At 32.5% G+C, this 27,936-nt stretch overlaps 1 protein-coding gene across 1 annotated transcript in view; it reads right to left on the reverse strand.

Moving 5' to 3' along the window:
* Positions 1 to 27,936, reverse strand: part of LOC143226323 (SCY1-like protein 2) — a 44,033-nt gene that overhangs the window by 2,666 nt on the left and 13,431 nt on the right. The window contains exons 6-15 of the mRNA XM_076457135.1: positions 27,219 to 27,437; positions 24,277 to 24,393; positions 24,032 to 24,157; positions 22,876 to 23,052; positions 14,644 to 14,766; positions 10,198 to 10,444; positions 7,765 to 7,883; positions 5,374 to 5,474; positions 2,475 to 2,565; positions 1,720 to 1,848 (exon numbers count right to left, since the gene is read on the reverse strand). Of these exons, the coding sequence (XP_076313250.1) occupies positions 1,720 to 1,848; positions 2,475 to 2,565; positions 5,374 to 5,474; positions 7,765 to 7,883; positions 10,198 to 10,444; positions 14,644 to 14,766; positions 22,876 to 23,052; positions 24,032 to 24,157; positions 24,277 to 24,393; positions 27,219 to 27,437 (1,449 nt within the window). The remainder of the gene's footprint in view (positions 1 to 1,719; positions 1,849 to 2,474; positions 2,566 to 5,373; positions 5,475 to 7,764; positions 7,884 to 10,197; positions 10,445 to 14,643; positions 14,767 to 22,875; positions 23,053 to 24,031; positions 24,158 to 24,276; positions 24,394 to 27,218; positions 27,438 to 27,936) is intronic.

Below are 27,936 nucleotides of genomic sequence, written 5' to 3' on the forward strand. Positions count from 1 at the left end.
AAGCTGTGTGTGTGTGTGTGTGTATTTATGCATATTATTACTATTTTCAAACAAGTTTCAAATTTCAATTAATGCTTTATTAAATATACAAGGTGGCCCATAAGTTCCTACCCATCCATATGTTATTATGTTATATTCAATTACACATGTATTATAAATTTCTTTTTTTTCAGAGAAATATGGCTGATGTAAGCCCATTTACACTTGAAAATGTCTCACAGAACATGGTGTCGCATAACATGCAGCGAGAATGAGGGACAGCACAGGGATACACTGGATACATAAGATATATGGATGGGTTTGGACTTATGGGCCACCCTGTAGAAGAGTAAATAAAGAAAATGATCTCTACTACTTACAATTGTAAAGAAGTTTGTACTCACTAAGCCTTGCTCAATTTTTCACATGGACAATGTAGAACAAAATAACTAAGTTTTATATATGCATTTTGAAATATAAAATTATAAACTACTCAATATTGCAGAATTCCACTGTAACTTATCAGGCTTACCAACTAAATTATATATGGGTTTAAAAAATTAGTTTTTGAACAATTTCACTTATTCTTTCCTTACAATAATGGGGACAAAAGAAATAATTTGGAAAATTCCCACATTAAAGAGACTGAGAAATCAATGTAGGTGAAATTCTTAGCTTCTGATTGGTTATAAACACACAATAGAACAAAGCAGGTGTACATTAGCAAATACTTCCAATGTTGGAAGAAGTGGGCTGGGCTAACTGTGTTTAATTTGTTGAATATAGTAGTATCTCAGGAAATATAAAAGAGGAGATTTCTATTTTATATTCTAGGTTGTCAGTATTGGCAATTTGAGTTTCTAATTCAAAAGAAACGATAAACTAAGTATTTGAAAATCACAAACAACTAATTTGAACTAAAGCTGTATTCAACATATTAAGTAACACCAAAATCAACATTTATGAATTTTTTCTAACACTTTTAAATTGAGAAATTAATGTGTAATACTAAACCTGAATTATAATCTACAGTTTTATACCAAAGTTACCAATATACATTCATAAAATAATAGTTCAATGAAATTTTGAATGTAAGTCTTCTAATGTGATGACATGCCCTTTGACCCCTGACCATAGGAAAACCCATAAATATTGAGGAAAATATTCATTAAAACCTCAAAATAATTTTGACGTTAAAAAACAACAACAACACATTCAGCCTCTCCATTGTTGCAGTAGTGTTCATTCTCTGTGTGAAATTTGTTTTCAGTTCTTTTGCTGTGATATCACAGTTTTTGTTACATTGTTTCAAAGTTACTAAAACAAGCTGTGTATCAGTAGAATCCTTTGTGATATTATATTCAACCCCAAACATCTTGATACACAGTACAAAGTTTAAAGGGATCCAGTATCCCACATCTATTTGGGATAAATTCCAGGCTTATTAGACATTACTACTTTGATTTTTCTGGGATGATAGGGAAGAAAAGTGAAAGCATGGCTCATTTCCCTTGTTTATCATGGCTATAGTTATGCTTTAAACCCTTTCAGCACAATACAAGGAAAGGAATGGATATTATTTATAGTTTTAATTGGAATAATAAAATATTTAAAGTAATTTTTTAATTCTTACTTATTTAGTTTTTTTAAAAAAAGCATCCACAGTGGTGATAGCTAAGTTACACCCACTCAAAGTTTTAATAACTGAAATGAAAAAAAAAATTAAAGCAGCTTCTGTACCTTTCTCAGTTGACTTGTACTGGAAGGTGTTGTGGAAACGGAAGAGAACTGGCTTGTAACAGAAGCTTTGCTTGCTGGACTTTTGTTCACATAACTGTCAAGACCTAAACCTTGAAACATATCTCCCAGCTACATAAAAAGTAAAAAACAAAACAAAAATGCTATTTTCAGTAAGTGATGTTAATTGAAAAGCAGACTGTATCCACCTGTCAGTGAAATTTGTCCACAACAAAATCACTGCCATCTTTGCGTCACTTAAAATGAATACAAAAGTTCTCCTTTCTGAATGAAAACAAACTTAAAGCTCACTTATTTTCATAGTATAGTTTATTCATTTTTTTTTGTTCTAATGAAATAAGCTTATTCTTTACAATAAATAAGTACATATTTTTATCACTAAGCTTTAAAACAGCACATAAATGAACATTGGAAGAATCAGGTTCTAGTCCCTTTCTTATCTGAAGATTTCACTACAATAATTATTTATTAAATGTATCTACAGTTGTAATTGTCCTTATAAGTGGGATTTTGTCATAACAGAGGAAGGGATGAGTTTTCTTAGATGTGATAAACACAATTATTCACGACTTACTTTCTGTGTAAAAAGGAAACAAACTGCATAAGAAATAGTTCATTACATCAGATGACCAATTTCAACCATACCTTTTCAAAGATAACTAATACTAAGATAAAAAAAAATGATGCACTATATGTAATCTAGATATTCAGGACTCAACTGATATGAAAGAACTTACTGAGTCTACACCTTTACTTTTGTTAGAATCCAAGTCTGAAAATATTTCTCCTTGTTTAACAGGATGAACCTGAGTCATCTCCAGTGTAGAACTTAAATGACAAAAAATACACGTTATTCCTAACAGAAACATACCTATAACACACAAAATACACAAATATTTGATTACATACTAATCACTTACACTATTAAACACTCCCTATATTTGTCTTAACCCTCATACACACGGTGGGGGTCAAAAATGGGCCCACTTGTGTTTAATTGTTGTAGAAATATCAAAGGTGTGACTTTCCGGCCTAAAAATGTACCTAATTTAATCTATACTAATAACATACTATACTAATACGTTTAACATGTATTTTATGCAAATGGGGTATTACACCCCTTGTCTAATGTCGAAATTCACGTTTTCCACATTGAGGGTCATTTTTGACCCCCATTTAAAAAACTCAATTACATTTCTGGTAAACAATCAAATAATATATTGATATGAAATTTTGTGTTCTAGAACACTCTATAAATGTTCTCGAGCATTCTAGAATATTCTTATCTACGTTGCATAGAGAGCCCTCAATCGATGATGAATCAGGAAAACCTGATATAATATCATACTATAACTCCACTAAAGGAGGAGTCGATACACTAGACCAAATAGTTAGATTCCTTTCCACAAACATAAAGACCAGAAGGTGGCCAATGGCACTATTTTATAACATTCTTGATGCTGCCGCATACAATGCTTACCTTCTCTATTGCCAGCGCCATCCAGAATTCGCATCAAAGTACCAAAAAGAGCAAGACGTGAATTTCTGAAGTTGCTTACTGATGAATTACTGCCTGAAGAAGATACAAATGAAGTGATCCCTCCAAAAAGACACAAAGTTGCTGAAGAGAACGTTAGGAAATGGTGTCGAATATGCACACGTGATTTAAGGAAAAAAACTTCTTCAAAGTGTATCAAATGTAGTAAAATGGCTTGCAACGACCATAAAGTTACCCAGAGTGTATGCATAAATTGTATAGAATAAATATTTTGTCTAAATTTATACTTTGCTTATATGAAAATAAATTTTTTTTTAATATTTTTGGTGGGGGTCAAAAATGACCCCCAGTGTGGGCAACGTAATTTTTTTGAGTGTGTGTACTAGGGTTAATATGCTACTTAATTTCCACTGGTAGGGTAGCAGGGGGAATGTGTCATCATCTTCATCTCTTATACCACAGAAGAATGGAGTTAAGAACCAGAATTGAGTGCCTTTCAAAGTATGAAAAGAATTAACTTGTTTTCTTCATTTCACACTGACTATTTTTCATTTGTTATTTCATGTTTAAGCACAATGATATCCAAAAGTCCCCAAAATTTCCACATTACAGCAAATTAAAGAAATCCTAAGCATAAAAATAATAAAAAAAACCCACTGAGTTAAAGAAAAATAAACAATCTTTAAATATTAAATAGGATTTTCTATTTACCAAGCTCTTAATTGTTTGTACCTCTAACTGGCTATTGGACCTAAAGAAGTTTTTTTTTTGTTTCCCAAACACCTGCATGACAAGGATAGTACTAGTTCCATTATCCTACATTTTTAAGTCAGTATCTTATCTAATAATCCATGGATTCTAAGTCATCAAGTAAGATAATCCTTCAACTCATACCAATTTGTACAAGCATCTGTGTCACCCTTTGAAATGGACTTGCCCCACACCAAAGAGAGTGGATTCAGACAGGACTAAATTGACAAAACCTTCTATGTGAGGATGTGGCACCAGATATCTGTGCTCTGCCCAACACAGGTATTAAAACCTGGTCTCTAGAATTATAAGCCTTCAAACTCTCTGCTGAATCACTGAATGTCAAAAATTTATAAAAGCAAAAAAAATTAGTTCATGTTTATGATCTTCAGACATCTGATAAATAATATCATCACTCCATAAAGAACACCTATGTGGAAACTTAAGAAACATTATTCAAATATACCTTAATATATATTGTGAACTTGATAAAGATAGGTAAAATTCAGATTTTTCAACTGTGATAAAACTAGACCAATAAAAAAGAGGATTTGTTGTGAACAAAACAACTTAGTAAATCATGTTTTGGTATTTACATCTTTCTCCCAGTAATACAAATTTTCTTGTTTCAAACATGACAGTTACAGTACAAAATTTGATTTTTTTTTAAAACAAATGTTACTTTAGCCTTGTATGTTGCAATTAAAGCATTATATTTAGGTTAAATAAATGTTACTTCAATTACTATGGTATTTTGTCTAAATACTAAAAAACTGCCAAATAGACCAGCATTACAGTAACAAAATAGAACAAACTTTTTAGATTTAATTTGTCAAATATATACAGTCACAAAATTTTAACATCTTTAAAAAATATGTAAGAGTAATAATAACAAAATGTAGGCTAATATTATTCCATCTATAACAGGGAAACACTCAAATGTTTTACACGGACCAACAGCATAGATTTTGTAAAATTAAAAAAAATACTCATAATGAACCAATGTAGTATCAATGTTAAGCAAAAGCGATATATTAAATCAAGATTAATTTTAATCTACTTGAAATAGATTCTTACACAACACTGTTTTCTGTAAATTCAATAAACATAGATGGATGTTTTCTGAACCTTCTGAAATTAATAAGTTGATCGATACTAATACACAATATAAAAACTTTCACAAATCAAGACGTTTATTTAAAAACATCTTGAAACATGTTAGAAAAAATATTTTTGTTTAAATATCAATCACACTTTTCAGAAATTTAACAAAACATTACTAAAATTAAATTACAATCAATAACCTTTACATCTATTTTACCTTTAAAACAAAAGATTTTCTTTGTACAAAAATACAGTTTTTGGCAATAAAGAATGAAGATAAATACCTCTGTTCTTGACGAATTGAATTCAGCTGTTCCAATTTTCCACGATGTTCAGTCTCAACTTTGTTGATCATATCTTTGACCACTGATATAATAGCATTAAACTAAAGGAAGAACAGTTAATATTAACCCAGTTAATGAATATAGGGCAAAATAGTAACCTAATATGAAAAGGTACACTTCATATGACACAACCCTTAACAGTAGAATAGCTAGAGTCTTTTAAGCAGACTGAAAACTTGGGTTTTCTCAAAATTCTGATTAGTTGTTAGAACATACATGATTGTTTTGGTAAGGTATATGTATGCCAACCTTAATTCTTTATTAATGTGAAACAAAAACTTGCAGTTTAGTATATCAGCTGCCACTTCTAATAAATGTTTTTAAGTTAAGATCATCTACCAGACTAAATTCAATCACGTTGCACATCAAACTGCCAACTAGAAGCTTTCTTAGGTTAGAAAAAGACCTCACATATATGGTAAGGCTGTAACCTTTGGATGTCACCAGAATAACCATCAAAAACACTTTTACTCAACATCACATTAAACAGTTTTCCATGGGAGATAACAGGCATTGCTTATTTTGAGAATAACAAAGAAAAATTGAAACAGAAACAAATTGAGGGTTTTTTTCAACCATGATTTATGTGAAATGAGGGTTTTCTCAACCATGATTTATGTGAAACTGCTCATATTCAGAAAAAAGCAAAAATTCAGAATATATAATACTAAAAAATAGACAACACATGACATATTCAGAGAAGGAGATTGTTCAGAAAATCAAAACCAAGTGCTATGAAGCTGTGAAAAAAGTTGCCAAGATCCCTTAGTGCATGAAAAGTTGGCATACTTCATTTCCATAGCATTGCACCTTTCCTAAGTTCATATCACTGAAACCTAATACAGCCAAAAACCTTTAACACATATAAAATTTGATGTAATAAAACTAATTAACCCTATGATGACCAATGAGTACACACCTGCATAATACATTTCAAATTAAACATTTAACTAAATAACAACAATTCTATATTTTTTCTACAATATTTAACTCAAATTCAACTTGGAATGGTTTTTTTTATGATTTTGTACTATTTATTTATTGTAATTCATTAATAAAAATAAAACAATTTTCCAAGTTTATTTCTGTGCAGCTTCAAGAAGTCTATTAGCTATGCTAATTGGTAAATCATAAACAAAAAGTAGATAAATAAAATTTTGAATGTATTAGGTCGTTCAGAAACAAATGTCGAAATTCTCACAATGACATTTTAAAGCTGAATTATTGAGTAATTTATCATTTGTTGGTTGGTTTAATCCAGCATTTGTCACTTACAAGGTGTCTTAATTGTCTGTTGTTTCAACTTTACTCAGAGTACGTTTTGCAACCCCAAGGCAGCATGGATAAGAAGGACTTTCATATGGTTTTTCTCTATGACTTCAAACTTGGACAAAAAGCTGTCGAAACTACATGGTACATCAACCAGGCATTTGGCCATGGATCTGTTACCAAACATATGGTTCAGCATTAGTTCCAAAGGTTTTGACATGAAGTTTAAAGTCTTGAAGGTCATGAAAGGAAGCCATCCTTAGATGAAACACATTACAGTAAGGGAAGCAGTTCAGATGGACCTTCACACAACAGTAAGTGTCCTTGCAGAAAAGCTAGGCACAAGTAAATCAAGCATTGACAACCACCTGAGTGTGATTGAAATGATGAAAAAGTTGGATAAGTGGGTTCCACATAAGCTGACTGAAGATCAACAAAACTGGTGTTATGAGACCTATCAAGGATGATGCCCCAAAAACTGAATGAATTAGGAATCAAGGTTCTGCCTTATCCACCTTATTCTTCGAACCTTTCCCCTACAGATTTTCATTTTTTCAAGCACTTTGACAACTTTTTGAACAATAAATGCTTTTAAAACTAGGCAGCTGCAAAAGAAGCTTTCAGGGAGTTTATTGACCATATCTGTTCTAAATACAAATCTTACTGTGAAAGTTGTAACTGTAATAAAATACATTTATAAACATTTTAAGAAGTTGTGGAGCTGTGTGGAAGGTTAAGCACGCATAGTGTTACCTTGAATTAGTTTAGAATCTTGCTTTCAAAAACACAAAAATACTCAGGCTATGTCTTATAATGAACCTTTTTCTATGATTATCCTGCACTTTAATCCTATTTTACAAAAGAATATTCTTGAAATAAACACCATATGAAAACAAAAATTTACTATAGGAAAGCATTTATTACTACATAAATTTTTTATTTTCTTTAAATCAAACTATTGTATATTCCAAATAAACTATCTGCATGTTAACGTGGTGACGTTTAGTATTTATGAAAAACAAGTTGCATACAAATACTAAATACTGCAGAAAAAGCCACAACCTGATTTAGTGTTAATCCATTCTCAATAGTGAGGGGCATAAGAAATGGTATCACTTTAGTTGCCATCACATCCTTTGTTATGCCAAGCTTCTTGTGCGTCATTGCCAGTTTATAGATACCTGAATAAAAAAAAAGACAAACTCCATATTTACTGAAAAGTTTCATGTATGATACCTCAAGTACAATGAAAATAAACAGTTAAACCTGTAAGTTTCTAGCTAATTATGAGTTTTGTTTAAAAATATAGGCATGTTATAAGGATTTTGTTTTTGTTTTTTTTTAATTTCGTACAAAGCTACTCGAGGGCTATCTGTGCTAGCCATCCCTAATTTAGCAGTGTAAGACTAAAGGGAAGGCAGCTAGTCATCACCACCCACTGCCAACTCTTGAGCTACTCTTTTACCAACGAATAGTGGGATTGGCCGTCGCATTATAACACCCCCATGGTTGAAAGGGTGAGCATGTTTGGCGGGACGGGGATGCGAACCCTCAGATTACGAGTCACACGCCTTAACACACTTGGCCATGCTGGGCCATGTTATAAGGAAATTACAATGCATGTCTCATCAAAAACTGTTTGAAAACAAGTAGAAAACCTCAACCACATTACTATGAAATCCTATCCTAGCCCCATTACAGAAAAATCTTGTTACTATAAACTCCTATTTCAGCCACATTCCAAAAAAAACATTAACCAGATATTATAAAATGCTAGCCTTACAACAATATAACAACATCTTAACAATATGGTACTACCAAACCATGTGTTACAATTAAATCATATTATAGTCATATTATAACAAAACCTTAACTAAATGTTACAACGAAATTCTCTGCTTAACCATCTGCTGTGAAATCATATTTAAACCACACATTACTACAAAAACCTAACAAATAGTACAGGTTAAAAAGAAGTGAGCTTCCCAAGAAACAATGTAAGCAAAGCCACAATGGCATTTTACAATTGCCAAAAGCTTAGATTTTCTCAGAAACCTAATATACTAAACTTACACCATGATTACTATAAAATCTTTACCCTGTCAACTTTAAAAATGAACCTCAGAAGCAGCAAAGAGCATTCACTCAAACTATTACTTTGTAGAAAAGATGAAGAAACAATGATATCATCCACAACCACAGCCACTTATCCGAATGTGCCAGAGTTTTTAACAAAGTATGTAAGCATATGTTCAGAAAATAATAGCAACAAATATAAAACCAAAGTTCCAATTAAAATATTATGAATAAAAAAAAGCATCTCCATGAACAGCCACCATTCCTCAAGTAAAGAGGTATCATGTTTTTAATCTTTATAACAAGAAATCACGAAAACAGGAAGTCAACCTAGAAAAACATATTACTATGAAATCTTGTAGTCACCATATCACTATATAAGTATCCATACTGTAGTGAAGTCAAAGGAGTCAAAATAAGAAGAAACAAAAACTAATTACAAGACTGTTTATGTATCGACATTAAATTTTTAAAGAGAAAACCTCTAAAATTTATAACAAAAAGGAAAAGATTACGCATATCCCAGTGAAATCATGAACTGAAACTGCCAAAACTGGTAACAGATAAACATTGTATCATTTTTATAGAGAATCAACAAGAATTCTATCTATTCTATTAACTTACAGCTACAAAAATTTAATTATGAAATATTCACAGTGAAATTAAAGAGTGTAATATGTGCAACCACAATGCACTTATTATACTTAGTTTCAATAAGGCCTTTTGCCCAATACCAGATTGAGCTCAGCAGGTCAGTTAGAATATAACAGATGTAGGAATTGTTGAGATGTTATTTATGTCATAATTTATTGAAAAACAACAGTTTTATTGAAAGTGAAGTTCATTAACTGCAATTTTTATCAATTTTATTTAAGTTATTACAAATCAGAATTAGTTTTGTGATTTATTAACACCAGATAATTTACTTTAACAGCAGTTGTTTATTATCTATTTACTTCACTCAATGACATATCATATAAATCTAACAAAAGCATAGACAAGAAAAATATAACTGCAAATCTTATACTGTGCTCAATTTGAAAAACAGATCTCCAAAACATGCCTACTGAAAAAAGAAATTACTTAAAAAGATTTCCTTCACTATTTACACGAAATCATAAAAAACTTAAGATTTTGTACATTTCCTATCTACATAACATTTTATAATTTCTGATAACAAGGTGGGTCTTGTATCCCAAAAATAGAACTAAATGGGCAAAAAAATGAGAACTGTTATATTTATCATTTGGCAGTTTTCAATAAAGGTTTCTAAATTATTAGAGTTTAATCTAATTAAATTTTCTTTTATTAAACTGTTGAGTTATGAGGCACCTGGTTTCTTCTGTCTAATAATCAGAAAATATTTTAACTACAAGACAAGACAAAGTTCACCATCTGTCATAAAGTGAAACTACATACCTAATATGCCCATCAAAACAGCTGGTTCTTTGGAAGGGATCTGAGGTAGCACTGGCAAGATATCATCCAGAACTAACCATTTATCCAAGTGTTCCAAAAGTTTTCCTAAACACACAAGACAATTCACTCGAACTGACAGATAACTAGTTGTTAAGCACAACTTCTTGATATGAGGTATAAGAGCATTCTTCATAGCTGAATACTCAATTAGACCAGCAAAATTTGGTATAACATTCAGACATAGTTCCTGAAAATCAAAACATATTTTTTTATTCCAGTTATTCATTAGTTGAAAATAAAGTTCTTCTATCATAGTTTATCAACTTTCAGAAACAGTTCTGTTTGCCTACTTTATTTTCATTTGCATGGTTTTAAAACCAGTCATTTAACATATAAAAAAACAAACACTAAACCAAATGTTATTTTCAATATAATATTTATTCAATAACCTTATGGTAAGTTAATAAAATCTCAAGTTTACTTTTCATGGCTCAACACTACACTTAAAAACTGTGAACAACTTGCAACCCATACTCTCTACATCTTCAACTAAGGCAACATTCCTTTGCTATGGAAATATTTGTTTTAGATTTATAGGGTTACACCACTAAAGTTGTCATTTCTTTTAACTATTTTAGTTTCAAAGTTTAAGTACAATTTAGTGAACTAACTTCTAGGAATTAAATATTAGCTAAGCATTAGCCAAAGTAGATGTTCAACAGTTGGTCAAATCATAAGCTTTGCCCAAGTAATTTGACTTGTTGGGATGTGGCAGTTTACTCAATCAGTACCTAACAAAATGTAATTACACTTTCAACTATTTACTGTATTCAGATTTATGGAACTAAATTATATATTCAACGTCATAAGTACGATCATGGACAATACAGTAACTGTACTGCCTATCACCTTTGTAACCCAAATTTAGTGCACTGTATTTAATTCTGCCATGAAAAAGAGGTATCATTGTCATATGTCCAACTATAGAAACATAATACGTCATGGCTAAACCATTTTAGTCATATAATTTTAAGTCAACTATACATATAATGAAGCAACAGCACAAACAATATCTATTTAAAAAATGTGGTATTTTTAATCCCAGTTATTACACTTTTTTAGGTAACTAAAAAAGAAACCACAAGCTAATTTGGTAACAATATATGGTGGCATAACACATAAGTTATAGCAAGTGCTTCAGGTAGAATCCACAAGCTATGGCAAGATGATATGAACATATGTTAAGTGCTTCAAATAATTAAATCTCAATCCACATAGCCCAGTTACATTCAAGAAAAACCCACAAGTTATGGTGGGATCACATGAACATAAAATATGTTAAATGCTTCATATAACAACCAATCCACATAGCCTGGTTATATTTAAGAAGAAACCATACACTGAGAAAAAGTTATAATGGGGAAAAAAGCAATTTACTAGCAGCTCCTTTAACACTGATCTCAGGCCTCAGCTTGTGAACAAGTAAGCCCTATTTTATTTAAAGGCTTCATTTCTCATTGGCTCTTATTAAAATCTTAGACCAATTAGACTTGACAACAACAACACATTATTTAAGGGCACAATCAAGTACACTAAACTGAATAGAGAATCTTAGATTAACATGTTCTTTCATTTTTATTATCAATGTTCTTTTAGTGGAACTTATGAAGCCTTGTTGACAGTAAGAACTAGTAAATTTATAAACTCAGGGTTACTATAAAGCAAAAATTCAGTCTTTAAATCTGAATAAAAGCTGTGACAACAATTAAATTTAAATAAACATCACAACTGTATCTGTGAATATACCCTTTTTAATGTTATTTAACTCACTAGTACAAAAGCCCATCAAAAATGATAGGAAACCATTGTTGAAAGATTAACAAAAATTATGGAACTAAAACACATTTGTTTGTACCTCCAAAATGTACCTACTTTATTTGTTTCATCAGTCTTGAAGTTATTGTTTAATTACCACACTTTTAGTAAAAACTATGAAGAAAAATGAAACTTCATTGTGAAATAAAATTTTGTGCTCTCCAAAAGAGACTCAACACTTTTGAGCCTTTTCACTATATTCTAGACGAGAAAATATAAAACATAGTGCAGACATTCCAACACATATTTTCAATTCTTTCCACTGCAGAACAGATAAAAGATGTTTGGTTGTCAACATATTCATTTTTCTTTATGTTTTAAGACCAAGTATATAACATATGTATTAAAATACCAAAAAAATAATTATTAATATTTATTCACAACATAAAACGTCTTAAACACTGACTCTACAACATTAGTAACAGTAGACCCATTTGTAATCTAATATAGAAGCATAAGGCTTAACTCAAACATTACTTGCTAAATTTTATTTTGCTTTTGGTTACGATTTAATGTCATAAACTTCTGAATTAAACTATTCTGCTGTTATTTTACTGAGTTTTTGAAAACAAACCATTCTAACAAATCAGCATGACTATTGAGCATTCAACACAAATACCACAGTTGACATAGGAACAATTAGGTGATAGTTTTGTTGCTAAGCAGCGATATATATTGTTTAGCATTATCAAAAAACAAGAAAGCACTCTTGACAGTGACGAAGAGAACAAGTCTTTTGGAGCTAGTGAGTTTTAACAATTAAAGAATATGGTAAACTCATAATTACAGGATACTTAAGTACTCCTAGTGTATAGTATATACTAATACTTTATATAAAATAGAAAGTATTCTATCAACAGTAAAAATAGTGAGTCATTCCTTCATAAACATTCCTTGATGTTATTCAAATCTTTATGTAATACTTTAATACATGCTAGGTATTTTATAATAATGATAAAACAATATTTATATAATTTTCTTTTTACAAATAAGGAATGGAATCAAAGGCCTGAAAATATCTTTTCATGGTAAACTTCACTTTTGAAGTAACCATTAATATTACTGATTGACATCTCAAAAAAAAAAAAAAAAGTCTACAATGTGTAAATTCCATACTTTTGTGTCTACTGTTTAAATAAAAAAAAAAATTGGGAAGTTTGACCAGAATTCTCAAAGATGGTAAAAGTGTCATCAACATACCTATGATAGTAGAGAGATTTAAACTCTTCTGGGTAATTTTTAACCATTCTTTTTTGTTTTTAATAAAAACATAAAAGTAAATTATCCAAAAACAGCAACAATCTCAAATTTATGTCAACACTGTTAACCTTATCATAAAACTATCTATTTAGATTAAAGTAAGATTTTTAACTGTAAAGTTTATTAAATTTAAAAAGCTTGTCATTGAAAATATGAATCAAATTGGCACTCAGCTGTATAGTCTCTTACAATATTAAATTTGTATACAATGATTCAACATCAAACTATCACAGTGCACACTACTATCAAACATCATTTGTTGTATTTCTTGAAAAAAAAAAAAACTATCAGAGGAATGAGGAAATACTTCCAAAAAGAATTGAAAATCAATAACTCTATGTATATTTAAATGAAAGTTAAGACAAATAACTGAGCCTAACTATTAACAAAACAGTTGAACATCCAATCATTTTCAACCTAAAATATTTCTAATTCAGTCCTGACATTCCTAAACTTTAACAATGAACATTGGTGTCAAGTCTTTCTCAAGACCTAACTTCCAGCATTGTTGAATATGATACAAAAGTATGACAAATTTTCATAGACCTGATTTTCTTGGTGTTTCAAGAAAGCCTGTATATGAAAAACAACTTTGAAAGCTCACATCTGGCAACAATAAACATTATACAATGAAAATGTGTGTGTGTGTTCCAAGACTCATGATTTACCAAAATATTATTTTTTCTCTAAACAATACAATAACAAAACATAGAATGCCTACTTTTACAACACTGAGTATTGCCAAAAGAAAAAAGATTGTACAACGTTGATTTCAAACAGAATGGAATAGTAAAGTATTGAACAGAAACATAAAAACACTAAGTTTTAAAATATGCCTTTTACATATTTTAGGCTTTCCATTTCCTTTTTCTCATTAATCAAAAGTTGAGCAATACAACTTTTCTGACTTAAATGACCTTGGATATTACCATAAAGGTCAAATGCTATAGTAGTGTTCACCCTCACTTTAACCCTATCCTAAGTAAAGTTGACCAATGATGAGTGCCTGATCTTAACAACAAAAATGCTGTCAAAACAATTTTTATGCATATTTTTTCTGACTGGCAGATTAATACCCATTACTGAAGAGCAGTATTTTCCACTGAAGAATTAACAGAACCAGTGTATGACAAAAATTGTAAAAAATCTATATATTAACATATACAACAACTTGTTTTAGTTTTTCTTGTACAAATTTCATGATTTATTCAAACTACATTATAATGGAATAACATTTATGAAAAAAAAGTACAAACTTTTCCTCTAGTCTACATGCACTGTTATACTGAAACAGGTTACACTTCTATTAACCTGTATTTGCTGAGCATCCGACTCCAATGAACGATAAACCATGGGTAAAACATGATTCCTAATATCTTCAGGAGGACACTTAGTAAGCAGAAGTTCCATTTTCTGCATAAATATCAGAAGAATCTGAAAAAAAAAATTTAAAGTCTAACCCACTTTTTAAATTTCCAGCAAACAAGAATGAAAAAATTATAGTTCTCTTTTTCTTGTTATTTAAAAGTAAGAAAGTACACTTCAGTTTTACAGATTCAAAATGTTTGATAAAGTATCTGCTATAAGAAAATAAAAAAGGTTGATAATAAAAAAAAACTTTCTGCACAAATCATCAAAAAATGTTTGATAAAAATGTATAATATCCATTACGTATTTTTACATTTGGAGGGTAAATTATGAAAAGAACAATAAACAGAGTAATTTACTTGCATAGTCCAGTTAGCATACCAGCCACCAATATGGTAGAAAGGCACTAATTGACAGCACAGCAAACAAACTACATGAACAGTGAGGAATGGAATGCTAACATTAAGAGGTACATCTTAGTTATCCCTAAATGATAGTACCTTATTACCCCACCTTTTTTTTATTCTTTGTTCCAATTAATTCTCTACTTAGGAGAGCAGTAACCTTCCCACAACTGTTTGCAGGCAGTAAAGGGTGATATAAATATGGAACATTGTGGATTTGAGCAACCTCATCTTGCTCTTCTAATTTCTATTTCTAATTCTATGTCTATTGCTACTCTATTTCTTATGTGAGTTGATTGATTGATTGATTTAGTGTTTTATGGCACAAATCAGCTAGGCTGTCTGCGCCAAACATCCAGTAAAAAGGTAAAAATAAATTAAATGTAGTAAAATACATAAAAGGAAATGAAGGTGAAACAAAACATCATTGAAAAACAGAAAAAGCATAAAACCAATGTTGACACCTAGTCTACAATGTTAAGAGAGAAAGCAGAGTAAGAGAAGTTGTAAAGGACTTTCTCTATCAAAATGGTAATGATCATAACCCACCAGGAAGACTAACAGGTAAGTACAAGAACCACTGTCAGTCACCTGAAGTTGGCCTTTCCAGTCCTGGTTCTGGGTTATGTGTCATTATCAAAAGGTAAAATAATAAGTGTTAAAGACATATAGCAGTACCAAAAGATAAAGTAATAAAAGTGTTAAAAGACATGCAGCAAAACTGTAATAACAACTCGCCAGGACGACTAACAGGTAGTTCAAACAAATAGTTCAAACAGCAGAGTTAGTCACCTGAAGTTGGCCTTTCAAGTCCTGATGTCGACTTTTTAATGTTCTGGCCATTTTCCAATTTAAAATTGAACTAGAGAGATTAAGACTCTGAAAAGTGAACCACAATTAAAAAGGTGTAATGAATAAATATCCAACACTTAAATGAGATGAAAAAGATTAATGGCCATTAAAAAACTAAAAACTTTATTAAGGCAGACAGCTTCACCATCACCAATAACACTGTCCAATGTTACAGACAAACCATGGGACAGAACATGTTTCAAATAGTGCCGTCGTTGAGAGTCGTAATGATGGCAAGAAAGTAAAATGTGGCTTACAGTAATTTGAGTGTTACACAAACTACACACTGGTGCATCGATTCCAGATAAAAGAAAATGATGAGTTAAAACACTGTGACCAATGCATAGTCTAGTTACAACAACTTCCTCCTTCCGAACTTTAAGGAAGCTAGACGGCCAAAGTCCAATATAGGGTTTTATTTGAAAAAGCTTGTTGTCGCATTGCTCACTCCAAGTGGACTGCCTGCTGGCATGGAGCCGAGCCTTGAATACAGGACCATAGTCCATGTATGGAATAGGCACAGTGCCAGAGCAGATAGATTTAGCTGCCGTATCTGCAAGCTCATTCCTGTGAATACCAACGAGGCCTGGTATCCATAAAAACTAGATAGAAGTAGATGTTAATGAGAAATGGGCCAGTTGGTTTTGAATATCAGTGAGAACAGGGTGTGATCCAACATGAAATGATTCCAAGGCCAGTAGAGAACTAAGCGAATCAGTATAAATAGTGCAGTTTGAGTACTGCTCAGCTTCAATATGATCCAGGGCAAGAGATATGGCATACAGTTCAGCAGTGAACACAGAAGTTGTAGAGGGATTCTGCCCGCAACCACCGAACCGCAACAAACCATGGTAGAGCCCATAGAATTACCTGAATTGGAACCATCCATATAAATTGTAATGGAATTATTGTTCAAAAGATGTTCAGTAAATAAAAGACGATACTTCCAATCGGGAGTATCTGCCTTTTTCAGATAACTTAAAGGTCACATTTGGGGACTGTAATAAGCCATGGGGGAATGGGCTGACCAGTGGATTCTGCAATGTTATCCAAGAACAGACCCAATTCATCCAATTGTGCCTGAATGGGAAGGCCAAAAGGAGCAATGGCAGATCGTCTGTTCTGAAAAAGTAAGGCCCACTGAGGAAGGAAAAAACACATCCCCAGGTGGGATGCTTTGGTAAGGAACGAAGTTTCAAAGAATACAGTAAAGACAGTTGCAAACGGCAAGTGCCACTTGCAGAGAAGGTTCATGAGATTCCATGTATAAGCTTTGAACTGGGAGGTACAGAAAGTCCCAGTGCAGAGACAAAATCCTTGATAATGAATGGGGTCCAGCATCTTTAAGGCCGAGTGAGTGTCTGGCAGAGCCATAGACCATTGATCCATAGTCGAGTTTTGAACAAAGAGCACGATATATCTTTAACATAGAACATCGATCCGCTCCCCAACTGGCGGTAAAGAGGACACAGAGAATGTTCAGTGCTCTTGTGTATTTGACCCGTAGCTGCTTTAAGTGTGGTATAAAGGTCAGCTTACGGTCAAAGATAAGCCCCAAGAACTTGGTCTCAGGGACCACTGGCAGCGAAACTTCACCGATACAGAGTTCAGGATCAGGATGAATACCCCGTTGGTGGCAAAAATGCATGCAAACGGTTTTAGAGAGAGAAAAATTAAAGCCGTTCGCCATAGTCCACTTCAGTACACGATTGAGGGCAGTTTGTAGCTGCCGCTCAATATATCTCATGTTCAACGACTGACACAAGATGTGAAAGTCGTCGACATAAAGCCCATTTGCAACAGTGAGAGGGAGTTGTTCAATGATGGCATTTATCTTCATACTGAAAAGTGTGATACTCAAAACACAGCCCTGAGGGACCCCAAGTTCCTGTACAAAAGAACGGGAAAGTGTCAAACCCACACAAACTTAGAATCTCCTGTCCATTAAAATTTTTTTAATAAACATGGGTAAATAGCCACGTAACCCATATATATGGAGGTCTTGCAAAATGCCATACCTCCATGTTGTGTCACAAGCCTCCTCAATGTCAAAGAATATTGATACAAAATGTTGGCGTTTGAAAAAGGCTTCTCTGATTGATGTTTCAAGTTGAATTAGATGGTCCGTGATGGAGTGCTGTCATCAGAACACACACTGGGTGGGCGAGAGGAGGTTGTTTGATTTGAGGAACCAAACAAGACGAGCATTAACCATCCTCTCTAAGGTCTTACAGAGACAGCTCATCAAAGCAATTGGACGGTTGTTTTAAAGAATCTTGTGATCTTTCCCAGGTTTAGAGAAAGGTAAGATAACAGCCTGGCTCCAGGCATCAGGAAAAACATTCTCCTGCCAGATCCAGTTGAAAACAATTAGAAGAATATCAAGAGAAGCAGGAGAGAGATAGCAAAGCATGTCATAGTATACATCATCAGGTCCAACAGATGTACTGCCAGAACGATGAAGAGCCATTTTCAGTTCCACCAGTGTAAAGGGACAATTACAGTCAAAGAAACAGTCAGTTCGAAAGAAAAGAGGTGAACGCTCTGCCCAAGTTTTGATAGCCAAGAAGGTGGAGGAACAAGCAGAAGTGCTAGATACCCAGCAAAAGCTTTCACATAGAGTATCAGCGATGCTCTGGACATCAGCTACCTCTTGGCCATCAGAGAGTAAGATCAAGATGGGGACAGAATTGTAGTGCCCACTGACCTTTCAAATCCTGTCCCATATGACCTTGGAACTGGTGGTAGAAGATATGCTTAGTTGTGAACTTAATCCAAGATTCCTTCTGGCTTTGACGTCTTACCCACCAAGCATGTGCACGGGCCCGCTGGAAAGCAATGCAATTCAAAAAGCAGCTGCTTGTATAATACAGTCAGTTACTGCTGCCACACAGTCATCTATTGATGGCTGACAGACGATGGCATGATTAAGTTCTGCAAGAGCAGTGAAAGAGGACCAGTATGCCTAATCCAGCTTCCACCAGAGCACTCGGGTGGAGTGGCATCAACCACAGCCAGTCTCTCTCAAAAGTATAGGAAAATGATCACTGCCTAGTGAAGTATTGTCAACCCTCCATGAAAAATGGGAGAATAATAAAGGGGAACAAACAGAGATTAATAAAAGTAAAGGACTGACTAGGTGCATGGAAATAAGGAGAAGAACCAGTATTGAAAAGAGAAAGGTTGTGATCAGAGAGCATATGTTTTACAGAGCAACCCCCCCTATCAATATCACCACTTCCCAAGAGGGGATGATGTCCATTAAAGTCCCCCAGGATTAGAAAGGGAGACAGCAACTGTTCAACGAGAGAATCAAGGTCTGATTGATCATATGTCTCTCCAGAGGACAGGTAGAGAGAACAAACAGTGATGGTATGACCCAAGGAAACATGGATGGCTACGGCCTCCAAGGGTGTGTTGAGTGACGAAGACAGGATGGACACATGCTGATCAACCAATAGTGCTACCCATCCATGTACTCGCCCATCACACAGCCTGTCATTTCTGTGCAGAGAAAACTGCCGAATGGTGACTGTATCAGCAGGTTTTAGAAATGTTTCTTGTAAGGAAAGTCATGCAGGATGATAGGAAACAATCAGTGTTTTGATATCATCCAGATTAGAACGTAAATGGAACTCGACAGTTCCATTGTATCAAGGTGGCGATTTTTAATGACAGGTAGGCGAAGTGGCTGGAGAACCCTTCTGTTTACAACCATGTCTTTTTCCTTACTGTCCTTATTCGGAGGAGGTCTATCGACCTCCATGGATCCTGCCCTGGGTCGATCTTTGTTGTTGGAAGGGAATTCTAGTGACTGAGGACACAAACAAATGATTGTTTTGCATTGTGGGGTGGGAGAAAAAGATGTATCAGAAGAAATTCCTGTATTTGAAACTGAAGGATGTGGATCTTGAGATTTGTTGGAATGTATGGGAGGAACAGAGATGGGTGTAGAAGTTGATTCATCAACCCTTTTAACCATGGAGGTCAAAAGGCTTTTCATTTGTTTTGAAAACAATTATCTTGGAGGCACAGAGAGATCTGTCTGCACTCCCACTGTAATTGTGGAACGAAGTGCAGCAGCATATGTCCGAGATGAAGTGGTGGACAGCAATTTCCGAGCCTCTGGATAACTAATGTTATGAGTCGTTTTCAAACGCTGCACCTCTTTTTCCTCCAACCATTTTGGGCAAGAACAAAAGTAGGAAGGGTGGAAACCACTGCATGTGACATAATGTGGGTACGTGTCACACTCATAGGCATCGTGGTCCTTGCCACCACAACGAGCACATGTCAGGGAACCACGACATGATGTCTTTGAGTAGCAGAACCTCTGACATTGGAAACATCGGAGAGGGTTTGGAATGTACGGCCATATCCTGCAAATTAGATAACCTGCCTTGATGGTGGCAGGTGCACGTGATGATGTAAATGTCAGAACGAGGATATTTGTCGGCAGTGTAACTCCATCTTTGTGAGTGGAGATGTGCCTCACTACAGAAACTCCTTGAGTGGAGAGACCAGCAAGAATCTCTGACTCGGGAACGTTCTTCAAATCCCTCTCAACAATAACTCCTTGTGATGAATTCAAGGTAGCATGAGGGGTAACCTTAATAGGCACATCCCCAATTGCCTTTGAATTCAAGAGGAGTTCATTATGTTGGGGTGTGGATGTTTCAACCAATATGTCTCCAGATCAAAGCTTCTTTACTGACTTTGGAGAGCCAGCAAGTCCCTCTAGTCCCTTCTGAATAAAAAAGGGGGATATTTGCACTAAAGGTTTTTCTGAAAGAGAATGTAATATAAGAAAATGAGGTAGTGTGTTACAGATATTGAAGATTGCTGCTCAGAGTTCTCAAGAAGTGGTCGTTTACCTATTGAATGTTTTTTCACTATTTTATTTAAATTTTTTGTTGGAGGATCCATTGGAAAAAAGGAAAATTTCGGTACCCACTGACCCCTACAAGGGGACACACTACAATGTCATGCAAGGACATTGCAGCAACACCAGGGTTTCGTGAGCACTATACCCAAACACCAGCATCAAACACAATGTCCACAATACCCGTTGAGAACTTCCAACACTGGTACTTGGTTGACTCTAGCCCAAGTGGACCAGCCGATTGACCCAAGGGGGGCCCATCCAAAGGCCGCCCATCTACAGGAATTCAAGGCCAAAGTGGTGTGTTAGGGTTGGACCCCTCAACCACCAGGATCCTCTCCTCCCCTTCACGGGTCGCCACGCACGGCAAACACGTGGGTGGATGTTTAGATCCCAGAGGAGGTAAACTGAAAGAACAGAACCTTCCCTGGTAGGTCCCCTCACCACGTACAGGAATCCACACCGAGGGGTTCTTATGTCAGACTGGCAAATGGATGTTAAGACTGGTGGATGGCTTATCCGCACTGCAATGTGGGTCCTACTTCGTCAGTCACTTCCAAAACCAAGGGTATATTTTATAATCCCACATTGTAGCTTGTACCCTGGGATCTTTTCAGTTGATGAAGCATTTTCTTATCTAATTTGTTTTGGCTTGTTTTCAAATTATAACAAACTAATATTAGTCAGAGGTTTGGATTTGCTGATTTTAATGATTTTACTTATTTTACCATTTAACTTCATTTAAAATGTATTTATTTTAACTAAAATATATATATATATATATATAGGTGTGTGGGCCTAAGGATTTTTCTACAGTAGATATCTATGACTTGTTGGTAATAAATGAACAGCATACACTCCACTTGTTTTAAACTCGTGTTTATATATATATACATATTAAAAATAAGTTAAATGTATATACAAAACTTTTCACACTATGGAGATCATAGTTGTAATTTAAACACCATACAGTTCTCTTCTTGTGTCAAAAGTCCACTTTGGCTAATTCAATTGCTCTAGTGTTCAGATAACAAGCCCAATTATTTTTCTCTCTTTCTACTGCAATACTTTTGGTGTATAATTCACTTATGCCATTGTGTGAGATACCACGGTTGTATACTGAACTTCCAATAATTGTCTGCATTTTCATAACAGACCACACAAGCTGGTTCAGTTACTTTAAAACAGATTTTGACAAGATAAATTATTTTCATCTCTTTCAAACTGTTAATCTCACTCTAACATATCAACCATTAGGTCATTCACTTCCAAGACAGTTAACTTTACGTTTTCTCCAACTGAATTTCTCTTTCATGCGACTTTACTTGTATAGTCTGTCTGTTTCCTGCTTTTCTGGTCACAGCTATTTATATGCCTTTCTCTCAGGCTTTCTAGAAATGTTGATAATATCAGCATCAGTAAGTTACAAACAGAATATTCAATAGTCCCAAGATCAACGAGTTACAAGCATAAAAAAATTAATAATACTATTTACACTAAACAATCTTTTATCTCTGACACACACTGAAATACTTTACATATTTATGTTATATTAAAAAGCTACAAATCTAATGTCTAATTCCTGACTTCAAGAGTAAAGATATTAAATATCAGCAACACAACATTTCATAAAAGTGAACACAACTTTATTAAGAGCAAAATTACTTAAAAAGAAATTGACACTGCATGTTTCAGATGAGTATGCTATCATTAGGGGTATAGAGACCTTAGTTTAAGGAAGAGCTTTACTAGAATGTTGCTTACATGCCAGAACTATTTCTATGTATCAAGACTGACTGCCATTAACTAAAAATGAGATAGCTTATATTAGAAGAAACAAGGAAGAAGAGCTGTGAAACTATAATATACACCAACATTTAGACCACCTCAAAGTTCTGTACCTGCACAAGTTCTTGTAGGTTAAAGATAGAAATAAGATAAGTGCAGTGACAAAATTCTTTTGAAATTTATTTTGCTCTTAATAAAACATAAAACTATAATATATAGAAACATTTAGACTAGCTCAGAGTTCTGTACCTGCACAGGTTCTTGTAGTTTGAAGACAGGTATGAGATCAGGAAGAATGTGGTGACGAAATTCTTCTTTTGAAACTTGCTCTGCTATTAATAAAACATTAGGTAAAACAAAAGGTACCATTTCTGGGTTTACATACTCCTTTACCAGACACGGAAGCACTCGCTGAAGAGCTACCCTCTGAATAAATAGAAAGGAAACAATTTTGTTCTAACATATAATTTCTATAATTTTTATTACAAAAAAAAACAGTCAGCATTATATGAATTTATCTATTACTAGTTTATGATATTTTGATATTGTATATTTGAAATATTAATACAGATGACATAGGCCTTGTGGCACTGATTTTTAGTGTTTATGTTTAGTAAATCTTTTTGATTAATATTTGAAATATTAATACAGATGACATAAGCCTTGTGGCACTGATTTTTAATGTTTATGTTTAGTAAATCTTACATTCATTTGTAATATCTAGCATTTGTTTTCTGGGATTAAAATAGCATCATATTGAACAATATATTTTTTAACTTATTACAATCTGGCAAATATTTGATTACTATTCTTACACAACAGTTCAGATTTCTTTTTAAATAAAAGTTAAAGGATTACACTGAAATATCAACATTATGTTTTTCTGCTACCTGGTGTGTAACAAGAGGTGAAAACATTATATTGTGATGTTGTCATGCACACTAAAAATAGAAAAAAAACTAGTAATATTCATAACACTGCTAACTAATAGTCTTTCACAAAAAACATGATAAATGATCATAAATGTCAATTACATATAAATATCACAAAGTAATTAAAAACTGTGAATTTATCAGCAGAATTACATTTTGTTGGAGACAAACTGAAAGACTATGTTCAGATTACAATATAATCAGAGCCTACAGAATAAACAGTAAAAAAAAAAAAAAAACATTGTGTGTGTGTGTGTCTTGAAATAAAGCTACCACAATGTTAATTATATTACAAGAATCACATTTACTTTATATTGTCATTTTAACCTACCTCTTGCTCATTCATATTCCTACTTCATAATGTTTTGTTGTTTTCTTTACACTGGCTATACTAATCTGATTTCAAGTTTATACAAACTTGCATTAACATTATAACAAACTTAAAATTATATGGTAAGAGTTAATTCCGATACCTTTGGCATTTGGGCCAAAACTTGTGGAAGTCCTTTGAAAAAATGAGACTTTTGTAAATTATCCCACTGATACAGAGAATCCAAATACTGAAGTGTTTTTACACCAACATCTTCAAAAAACTGAAACTGGAAAAACAAAGTATAATTAATATAAAAATCACAAAAATCTGTATTCATACCAAACTTTTTATTAATATGCTTCTGAACTTAAGAATAAAATGCTTCTTTGAACCAGAGGTCTGTACCTTTGAAAACTGGTGAGCATCTGGCCTAACTTCTGCTGTTGCATTCAATAGCATTTTGAAATGTTCTTTAGCTTCTGAAGGAAAGCAGGAGAATACTGATGCTGACAACTGTTGCAACTGTATTATAAAAACACATCAGAGTGAAATACACATTGTAAAAATGTAAACCAATCACAATTATGCTACTTGTATTGGCTTTTCAACAATAACTGTATACAGGTTTTTCAAATATTACATGGTTATATATACACAACTTAGAAAACAGAAGTACCTATCTTTCTCACACTAATAAGATTCATGTAGAAAGTAGTAAAAACTGATAATGTGGTGCCCTAAGTGCAAGATCTTTTTTTAGTAGTTTGATTTATAAAGAGAGAAGTACACATTATATTAATAATAATATACTTTGAAGTTGTATGATTTACAAGGTTTCAAATCATATTTCACTAAATATATAACTGATACTACTTTAGCACTAAGAATGGTCAGTTCCTACATTTGCAGCTTGCATAATTCAAAATAATTTATTTAATTCTTAGCTAAATTAATTAGTTGCAATCATTTTATTTTTCTTTATGGTAAATACATCTTCACATATCAAGCTTGTTTTCAGTTTGAAGTTTTGTAAAGATTTTTACAGCAAAATAACTTACAGTTATGTTGATGTTTTGAATTTATATATGTTCAATAAAATATTGACTTGGAAAATCCATAATATATTGTCAATATCAGATCAACTGGGCATCTTGCAAATTCCTTCAAACCAGTTTTTATCAATGAGACAGCTTTAGATGTTCTACTTCCATGCACCTAGAGATGGCTAATTAACATTTATAATGTCTTCCCAATTTTCATTAATAAAAATTGGACATTTGTAAGAAGAAGAAAAAAAAAGGTTTTAAAACATCACTTTTGCAGACTCATTAAACTGTCATCTTCACCTTAATGACAAATGTTCTAATGTTACTTAATACATGAATGTTTTGAGGTTGTGCAACACAAGTTAAAATAAAACTGTATTTGTAAGTTACATAATACAATTTTATCTTTTGTTCTACTTTTTCTAGTGCCAAGTTTCATTTGCTGCAATCATTAATCCTTAGTGATATAACCTGGTGAGTAACCTAGCAGTTGTTTGGTTAAAGAGTTCAAAGCTTTACTCAGTACCAGCATTCACATATAACAATAAATATTTACTGTAAATACAAAAATTACTACCATTCAGACAAATTATTATTATAAAACTAGTGTATACCCATAAAAATTATGGATGTTAAGAAAACTCTGTAAAGATTGCATTAAATTAACTAAAAAACATTTATTCACATTAAAACCACATCTTTTTCACATTTATTTGTACCCAAACATTGATAATGTTTAAATGTTAAGAGAAATTGGAAAACTTTTCATCATTTTAGTTACTACTGCATAATACAACATTTTTAAACATTCTTATATTTTTATTTTTCCATTAACATTGTAACTTTTCTAAGTTGTTACAAAGTATGTAAACATTAACTGTGTAATTTAAATACTAAGCATTCACACTTATACACATATAGTTAAATATTATCCAATTCTGATATTAGTAATAGTAGATCTATTTGAAGTTTAATTTCAACACTAGACCTAATACACAAATGCAATATAAGGCTTAGCTGAAATACTACTTCACTGGAATCCTTGGTAACATTTATTTTGCTTTTACTACAACTCAATGCTACAACTCCTGAATTAAACTATTTTGCTGTTATATCACCAAAATTTTCAAACAAATCAATATATATATTAAGCATTCAAACCTTTCTGACAATATCAATTCATAGTTTTGTTGCTAATCAATGATGTAAATTATAGGCCACTACCAAAAAATGGCATTACAGAAACTTATTATATGTATATTAATATATTAAATGAAAAACAAAAACAAGAAATAAGGTTTGCTTTGTACATAAAAACACTAAATACTTAGCAAAGTATACTTATTAAATTAGTTATGTTAAAGGTCACATAAAGGTAAAGAAAAATATAAAGAATTCAAACTTATAATCAAATACTGAAATACAACAAATACAAGGTTTTTAATTATCAAACTAAAAAAACATAACTTTGTAATACTAGCAACAAAGAAACAAACAATCAACATCCAAACAATACTTTTAAATGTTTATAACCATGTTTTTTCTTTAATTAAAAACATAAAATTCCAGTTTTACCTCAAAACTCTTTGAAATTTAAGCAGTTAGGTATTTTACTTTTAGCTGAAAAACTGAGATACTGGCAGCTCTCTTTGAGTAGTTATATTGAAGTACAAGCACAGACCTGCTATAATCTGAAGTCAAATTAGTATATTTACTGCAACATTACTTCTTTAGATACAGAACTTCTAGAATAATACAAAAGAATTATAATTACACACATCAAAATATGCCAGTCTACTTGTCTTAGGGCTAGCACTAGTTAAGCCTACATTTATTAAGTATGGGCTACATTAAAAATAGATAAGTTTACATTGCAATTTGTGTACTTTTTTTTTTGTTTGGTTACACAGTTCAACCTTATTGTAATTAATACTATCAATAAATAAGTTTATAATGTTATTCTATGACTTGATGTCAGACCTTTTTAAAAATTTTGATAAGCTTTTAATGTGCTGTTGTGCGAAATGCCTACATCTCTACTAACATATATTTATATCTTTCTTTTGTTTACATCTGCTGAAATGAGATGCACATGCACTTTCAGGACAGATAAAAACTGAATATTATTACAAAAGATTATGTTAAAGTTCCACTATTTGTGAACTAGTAAGTAAATAAAACTTTAAATATGACTGTTTAAAGAATTTTCTTCAAAAGTAATTTTAATAACAATTTTTATAAGTCTTATTTTATAATGCAAATCCTGGTATTTCACAAAAATGTCTCTCTTTATATGATAACACACCTTTTTGCATTTTTCTTTAAAGCTGAAAGACTTCCACAGTTATTATAAATAGGAGACCCATTGTTGAACACAGCATAGACCATCATTCCAAGAGAGAACATATCACTTGCTGTGTCACATTTTAGTGTAAGAACATATTCAGGAGCCACATAGTCTAAATTTGGTTGGGCAGCAGGTGGTAAATCAGCTTCCAACTCATAAAAAGGAAACTCTGGCTGGAAAAAGAAAAAAATAGCAACTCAATTTGTGAAAATTAAAAAACAGCACAGCTGAACAATCCTGAACAAATTTGTCCTGTTTCTGTACACAAAACCCTAAAACAACTGTCCATTTATCATAATTTAACTTCTTCTTGACTTATTCTAAAAAAATTTCTCTTATCTTTATTTTCATTCACATCTTTTGTACACAAACACATTTACACATAAGCACCTTAATGCATATTTATGCATTATTGTTTAATTAAAAGAGGGAACTTTAAATTATCAATATGACAGTAAACACATAACACACACTAAATATCATTTTATACAACCTAATCATCATAGATATAAATGTCACATATAATACACCACAAATATATATGTTTTACTCATATAAAAATCATCAAATTCTCAAATCAGTTTTGCATCTAATGGGTAAGATAAAATATACTTCGACTTCAAGAAATGAGTACCTAACAAAATATTATTTAAATTCAAGTTATTACAGCAA

This window comes from Tachypleus tridentatus, chromosome 9, assembly GCF_004210375.1.
Source record: "Tachypleus tridentatus isolate NWPU-2018 chromosome 9, ASM421037v1, whole genome shotgun sequence".
In the NCBI taxonomy this organism is placed as follows: Eukaryota; Metazoa; Arthropoda; class Merostomata; order Xiphosura; family Limulidae; genus Tachypleus; species Tachypleus tridentatus.